Consider the following 7,472-nt stretch of genomic DNA (forward strand, 5'->3'; position numbering starts at 1 on the left):
GGTGATGTCCATGTGTAGAGTCTTCTCTTGTGTTGTTGGAAGAGGGTGTTTGCTATAACCAGTGCATTTTCTTGGCAAAACTCTATTTTCTTTGCCCTGCTTCATTCCGCATTCCAAGGCCAAATTTGCCTGTTACTCCAGGTGTTTCTTGACTTCCTACTTTTGCATTCCAGTCCCCTATAATGAAAAGGACATCTTTTTTGAGTGTTAGTTCTAAAAGGTCTTGTAGGTCTTCATAGAATCGTTCAACTTCAACTTCTTCAGCATTACTGGTTGGGGCATAGACTTGGATAACTGTGATATTGAATGGTTTGCCTTGGAGACAAACAGAGATCATTCTGTCATTTTTGAGATTGCATCCAAGTACTGCATTTCGGACTCTTTTGTTGACCATGATGGCTACTCCATTTCTTCTGAGGGATTCCTGCCCACAGTAATAGATATAATGGTCATCTGAGTTAAATTCACCCATTCCAGTCCATTTTAGTTCACTGAGTCCTAGGATGTCAACGTTCATCCTTGCCATCTCTTGTTTGACCACTTTCAATTTGCCTTGATTCATGGACCTGACATTCCAGGTTCCTATGCAATATTACTCTTTACAGCATCAGACCTTGCTTCTATCACCAGTCACATCCACAACTGGGTATTGTTTTTGCTTTGGCTTCATCCCTTCATTCTTTCTGAAGTTATTTCTCCACTGATCTCCAGTAGCATATTGGGCACCTACTGACCTGAGGAGTTCCTCTTTCAGTATCCTATCATTTTGCCTTTTCATACTGTTAATGGGGTTCTCAAGGCAAGAATACTGAAGTGGTTTGCCATTCCCTTCTCCAGTGGACCACGTTCTGTCAGACCTCTCCACCATGACCCACCCATCTTGGGTTGCCACGTGGGCATGACTTGGTTTCATTGAGTTATACAAGGCTGTGGTCCTAGTGATAGTAAATACCAAAATTAGATTGATCATATTCTTTGAAGCTGAAGATGGAGAAGCTCTATACAGTCAGCAAAAACAAGACTGGGAGCTGACTGTGGCTCTGATCATTAATTCCTTATTGCAAAATTCAGACTTAAATTGAAGTAGGGAAAAGCACTAGATCATTCAGGTATGACCTAAATCAAATCCCTTATGATTATACAGTGGAAGTGGCAAATAGATTAAACGGATTCGATCTGATAGAGTGCCTGAAGAACTATGGGCAGAGGTTTGTAACACTGGACTAGAGGCCGTGATCAAAACCATTCCCAAGAAAAATAAATGCAAAAAGGAAAATGGTTGTTTGAGGAGGACTTACAAATAACTGAGAAAACAAGAGAAGCAAAAGGCAAAGGAGAAAATGAAAGATATATCCATTTGAATGCAGAGTTCCAAAGAATAGGAAGGAGAGATGAGACAGCCATTCTCAGTGATCAGTGCAAAGAAATAGAGGAAAACAATAGAATGGGAAAGGCTAGAGATTTCGTCAAGAAAATTAGAGATACCAAGGGAATATTTCATGCAAAGATGGGCTCAATAAAGGACAGAATGGTATGGACCTAACAGAAAAGAAGGTATTAAGAAGAGGTGGCAAGAATACACAGAAGAACTATATGAAAAAATCTCAATGACCCAAGAAACCACAATGGTGTGATCACTCACCTAGAGCCAGACATCCTGGATGATGAAGTCAAGTGGGCCTTAGGAAGCAATTCTACGAACAAAGCTAGTGGAGGTGATGAAATTCCAGTTGAGCTATTTCAAATCCTTAAAGATGATGCTGTGAAAGTGCTGCACTCAATATGCCAGCAAATTTGGAAAACTCAGCAGTGGCCAAAGGACTGGAATAAATCAGTTTTCATTGTAATCCCAAAGAAAGGTAATACCAAAGAATGTTCAAACTGCTGCACAATTGTACTCATCTCACACACTAGCAAAGTAATGCTCAAAATTTTCCAAGCCAGGCTTCAGCAGTACTTGAACCATGAACTTCCAGATGTTCAAGCTGGATTTAGAAAAGTCAGAGGAACCAGAGATCAAACTGCCAACATCCACTGGACCATCAAAAAAGCAAGAGAATTCCAGAAAAACATCTACTTCTTCTTTATTGACTACACCAAAGCCTGTGACTGTGTGGATCAAGACAAACTGTGGAAAATTCTTAAAGAGATAGGAATACCAGACCACCTGACCTGCCTCCTGAGAAGCCTGTATGCAGGTCAAGAAGCAACCGTTAGAACTGGACATGGAACAACAGACTGGTTCCAAATTGGGAAAGGAGTACATCAAGGCTGTATATCGTCACCTTGCTTACTTAACTTATATGCAGAGTACATCATTCGAAATGCTGGGCTGGATGAATCACAAGCTGGAGTCAAGATTGCCGGGAGAAATATCAATAACCTCAGATATGCAGATGACACCACCTTATGGCAGAAAGTGAAGAGGAACTAAAAAGCCTCTTGATGAAAGTGAAAGAAGAAAGTGAAAAAGTTGGCTTAAAGCTCACCATTCAGAAAATGAAGATCATGGCATCTGGTCCCATCACTTCATGGGAGATAGATGGGGAAACAGTGGAAACAGGGTCAGACTTTATTTCTGGGCTTCCAAATCACTGCAGATGGTGTTTGCTGCCATGAAATTAAAAGATGCTTACTCCTTGAAAGGAAAGTTATGACCAACCTAGATAGCATATTCAAAAGCAGAGACATTACTTTGCCAACTAAGATCAGTCTAGTCAAGGCTATGGTTTTTCCAGTGGTCATGTATGGATGTGAGAGTTGGACTGTGAAGAAGGCTGAGCACCGAAGAATTGATGCTTTTGAACTATGGTGTTGGAGAAGACTCTTGAGAGTCCCTTGGACTGCAAGGAGATCCAACCAGTCCATTCTAAAGGAGATCAGCCCTGGGTGTTCTTTGGAAGGACTGATGCTAAAGCTGAAACTCCAATACTTTGGCCACCTCATGCGAAGAGTTGGCTCATTGGAAAAGACTGTGATGCTGGGGGGGATTGGGGGCAGGAGGAGAAGGGGACGACAGAGGATGAAATGGCTGGATGGCATCACCGACTTGATGTAGATGAGTTTGCGTAAACTCCGAGAGTTGGTGATGGACAGGGTGGCCTGGCGTGCTGCAATTCATGGGGTCACAAAGAGTCGGACACAACTGAGCTACTGAACTAGAACTGGATCTGCCCAGTTTTCCCAGCACCACTTCTTTTTTTTGCTGTTGTTGGCACAAGGATACGTGTGCTTTATTGCTTACACTGCATGTTCAAGTGAATACAGTAAACCGCCTTTAAAAAGTAAGGCACGTGAGTGGCCTTCTGTGCAAGTTCCATATTATTTAAAGTTCCTGTTGGCTAATGAAGTATTTCCACTCCAGAACTAGAGCTATCTGAAAAAGCACATAAGTTTTTTGCAAGCAGAATACCTGAAACATTATTATATGTTACCTCATGGCACAATTAAACAGCCTCGTATCAAATGTCTTTATCTAAGGAAAGATACAACTATTGTTACAACTGGGAAACGTTAACCAGCTTATCCACATATATACAGTTGGGTCCCCAAATAGTAGTTATACAAAATCTAAAGAAAGAGCAGTGTCTAACTGCACTGGTGCTTGTTTCATTAAAGGTAAGAGATTTGGCATTTTCAGTCTTTTTTTTCCGTAAGTCATGCTGGTATTTGCAGAAAGGCAGGGTCATACGATGCTGACGACCATGGACAGATACTGTTCATATGACACTTGGATCCAGCCGTCCTGGTCTGTATCGTAGCGTCTGAATATATCTGCCAACCTCTGCAGCAAGATGCAGCCCTGGATGAAGTCGTGGAAGGCGATCTGCCCCCGGCCTTGTCGGTTGAACTTCCGAATGAGGATGTCGTGAAACTGATCAGAGAGCTGGTACCCGAAACCTGAGAGGGCTTGCTTGAGCTCATTCTTGTCGATCATGCCTGAGTTGTCCTTGTCGTATGTGCGGAAGACGTTCTGCCAGTCCGTGATGTATTTCCAGACGCCAGTGAACTCACTGAAGTTCACGCCGGCCTTGTTCTCTCTGTCAAACATGAATATGATCGATCGGACAGTCACTGGGTTAAACGGAGTCCAGGTGCCACTGGACAGTGCTTGCTGAAGCTTGTCAGATATCACACCGCTCCTGTCCTTATCAACCCTCTGGTAGACGTTCCACAGGAAGCTCTGGTCCGGCAGCATGGCACCCGTGGCAGGGCAGTTGCCAGGCCCGGGCGGCACGGGTAGGCGGCCATGGGCCGAGGCGCAGCGGGGTTGAGGTGCAGCTGAGGGGCCCCCAGCACCACTTCTTGAAGAGACTGTCTTCTTTCCATTGTACATTTTTGCCTACTTTGTCAAAGGCAAATTGCCCATATTTTGGTGGATTTGTCTCCAGGCTTTCTATTTTGTTCCGTTTTTCTATGTTTCTATTTTTGTGCCTGGAGAAGGCAATGACACCCCACTCCAGTACTCTTGCCTGGAAAATCCCATGGACTGAGGAGCCTGGTAGGCTGCAGTCCATGGGGTCAGGAAGAGTCGGACACGACTGAGTGACTTCACTTTCACTTTTCACTTTCACACATTGGAGAAGGAAATGGCAACTCACTCCAGTGTTCTTGCCTGGAGAATCCCAGGGATGGGGGAGCCTGGTGGGCTGCCATCTATGGGGTTGCACAGAGTTGGACACGACTGAAGCAACTTAGCAGCAGCAACAGCATTTTTGTGCCAGTACCATACTGTCTTGATGACTGTAGCTTTACAATAAAGCCTGAAGTCAGGGAGGTTGATTCTTCCAGCTCCATTCTTCCTTCTCAAGATTGCTTTGGCTATTCAGGGTCTTTTGTGTTTCCATACAAATTGTGGAATTATTTGTTCTACTTCTTTGAAAAATACCATTGGTAGTTTGATAGGGATTGCACTGAATCTATAGATTGCTTTGAGTAGTATAATCTTTTTCACAATATTGATTCTTCCAATCAAAAACAATTTATATCTCTCCATCTGTTAATTAATTTCTTTCATAAGCATCTTACAGTTTTCTGCAAACAGGTCTTTTGTCTCTTTAGATAAGTTACTCCTAAGTATTTTATTCATTTTGCTGCAATGGTGAATGGGATTGTTTCCTTAATTTCTCTTTCTAATTTTTAATTGTTAGTGTATAGGAATACAAAGGAGTTCTGTGTATTGATTTTAGATCCTGTGACTTTACTATTTTCATTGGTTAGCACTAGTAATTTTCTGGTGGAATCTTTAGGGTTTCTATATAGAGAAGCATATCATGTGCAAACAGTGTGAGTTTTACTTCTTTTCCAATCTGGATTACTTTTATTTCTTTTTCTTCCCTGATTACTGTGGCTAAGACTTCAAAAATTATGTTGAATGATAGTGGCAAGAGTGGGCACCCTTGCCTTGTTCCTGATCTTAAATGAAATGCTTTCAATTTTCTTACCATTGAGAATAATGTTAGCTAAGGGTTTGTTGTGCTGTGCATGCTAAGTTGCTTCAGTTGTGTCTGACTCTTTGCTGACTCTGATCCTAAGGACTGTAGCCTGCCAGGCTCCTCTGTTCATGGGATTCTCCAGGCAAGAATATTGGAGTGGGTTGCCATTTCCTCCTCCAGGGCATCTTCCCGACCCAGGGATCAAAACCACATCTCTTATATCTCCTGTATTGGCACGTGGGTTCTTTACCACTAGTGCCACCTGGGAAGCCTGGGTTTGTTGTATATGGACTTTATTATGTTGAGGTATGTTCTTTCTATACCTACTCTCTGGAGAGTTTTTATAATAAATGGGTATTGAATTTTATCAAAAGCTTTTCTGAATCTATTGAGATGATCATATGGTATTTATCTTTCAATTTGTTGATATGGTGTGTCACATTGATTGACTTGTGTATATTGAAGAATCCTTGCATCCCTAGGATAAAGCCCATTTGATCATGATGTATGACCTTTTTAATGTGTTATTGGATTCTGTTTGCTAGAATTTTGTTGAGGATTTCTGCATCTGTGTTCATCAGTGATATTGGCCTATAATTTTGTGTGTGGGTGGTATCTTTGTCTGGTTTGTTATCAGGGTAATGGTGATCTTGTAGAATGAGTTTGGGAGTTTTCCTTCCTCTGCAATTTTCTGAAAGAGTTTAAGCACAAAAGGTGTTAGCTAGTCTCTAAACTTTTGGTAAAAATAGCCTGTGAAGCCACCTGGCCTTGGGCTTTTGTTTGTTGGAAGATTTTTTATTACAGTTTTGATTTCCACGTTTGTGGTTGTTCTGTTCATGTTTTCTATTTCTTCCTGGTTCAGTTTTGGAAGGTTTTACTTTTTTAAGAAACTGTCCATTTCTTCCAGATTGCCCATTTTATTGGCATAGAGTTGCTCATAGTACTCTCTTATGATCCTTCATATTTCTGTGTTGTTTGCTGTGTCTCCTTTTTCATTTCTAATTTTATTGATCTGAGTCTTCTTTTATTTTTTGATGCATTTGTCAACTTTGTTTATTTTCTCAAAGAATCAACTTTTAGTTTTGTTCATCTTTGTTATTGCCTCCTTTTTTTTTTTTTTTTTCATTTATTTCTAATCTGATCCTTACAATTTCATCCATTCTACCTATTTTGGTGGGGTTTTTTGTTCTTTTTTTCTAGTTGCTTTAGTTGTAAGCTTAGGTTGTTTATTTGATGTCTGTTGTTTCAAGGTAGGTTTGCATTGCTATAAAATTCCCTCTTAGCATTGCTTTTACTGCAACCTATAGGTTTTGAATTGTCGTGTTTTTATCATCATTTGTTTCTAGGCATAATTTGATTTCCTGTTTGATTTATTCAGTGATCTGTTGGTTAGTAAGAACCATAGCTTCCATGTTTTTGTGTTTTTTATAGTTTTTTTTTTTTTTCTGTAGTTGATGTCTAATCTTGCAGCATTGTGGTCAGAGAAGATGCTTGAAATGATTTCAATTTTTAAAAACTTACCAAGTCTTAATATGTGGCCCAAGATGTGATCTATTCTGGTTCCATGTGCACTTGAGAAGAAAACGTGAAATCTATTGTTTTTGGATGAAATGCCATGTAGATCTCAATCAGGTCCAACTGGTCCAATGTATCATTCAAAGCCTATGTTTTCCTGTTAATTTTCAGTGTGGATGATCTGTCCATTGCTGTGAGTGGGGTATTAAAGTCTCCCCACTATTGTTGTGTTATTGTCAATTTCCCCTTTAATAGGCATTAGCATTTGCTTTTGGAGAAGGCAATGGCACCCCACTCCAGTACTCTTGCCTGGAAAATCCCATGGACAGAGGAGCCTGGTAGGCTGCAGTCCATGGGGTCGCTAGGAGTCGGACATGACTGAGCGACTTCACTTTCACTTTTCACTTTCATGCATTGGAGAAGGAAATGGCAACTCACTCCGGTGTTCTTGCCTGGAGAATCCCAGGGACCGAGGAGCCTGATGGGCTGCTGTCTATGGGGTCGCACAGAGTCAGACACGAC

General features: G+C 41.2%; 1 protein-coding gene across 1 annotated transcript; it reads right to left on the reverse strand.

Annotated features, from left to right (window-relative positions):
• Nucleotides 1-3,685: 3,685 nt before the first annotated feature.
• LOC128048208 (programmed cell death protein 6-like) lies at nucleotides 3,686-4,336 on the reverse strand. The gene has a single exon (XM_052640607.1). The coding sequence runs from the start codon at nucleotides 4,334-4,336 to the stop codon at nucleotides 3,686-3,688; it is 651 nt and encodes a 216-aa protein (XP_052496567.1).
• Nucleotides 4,337-7,472: the final 3,136 nt, after the last annotated feature.

The sequence above is a fragment of the Budorcas taxicolor genome, chromosome 5, assembly GCF_023091745.1.
Source record: "Budorcas taxicolor isolate Tak-1 chromosome 5, Takin1.1, whole genome shotgun sequence".
NCBI classification, from domain to species: domain Eukaryota; kingdom Metazoa; phylum Chordata; class Mammalia; order Artiodactyla; family Bovidae; genus Budorcas; species Budorcas taxicolor.

What these genes read in the sequence shown, in the direction of transcription:
- LOC128048208 (XM_052640607.1), bottom strand. Translation starts at nt 4,336, where the DNA reads ATGTACAATGGAAAGAAGACAGTCTCTTCAAGAAGTGGTGCTGGGGGC.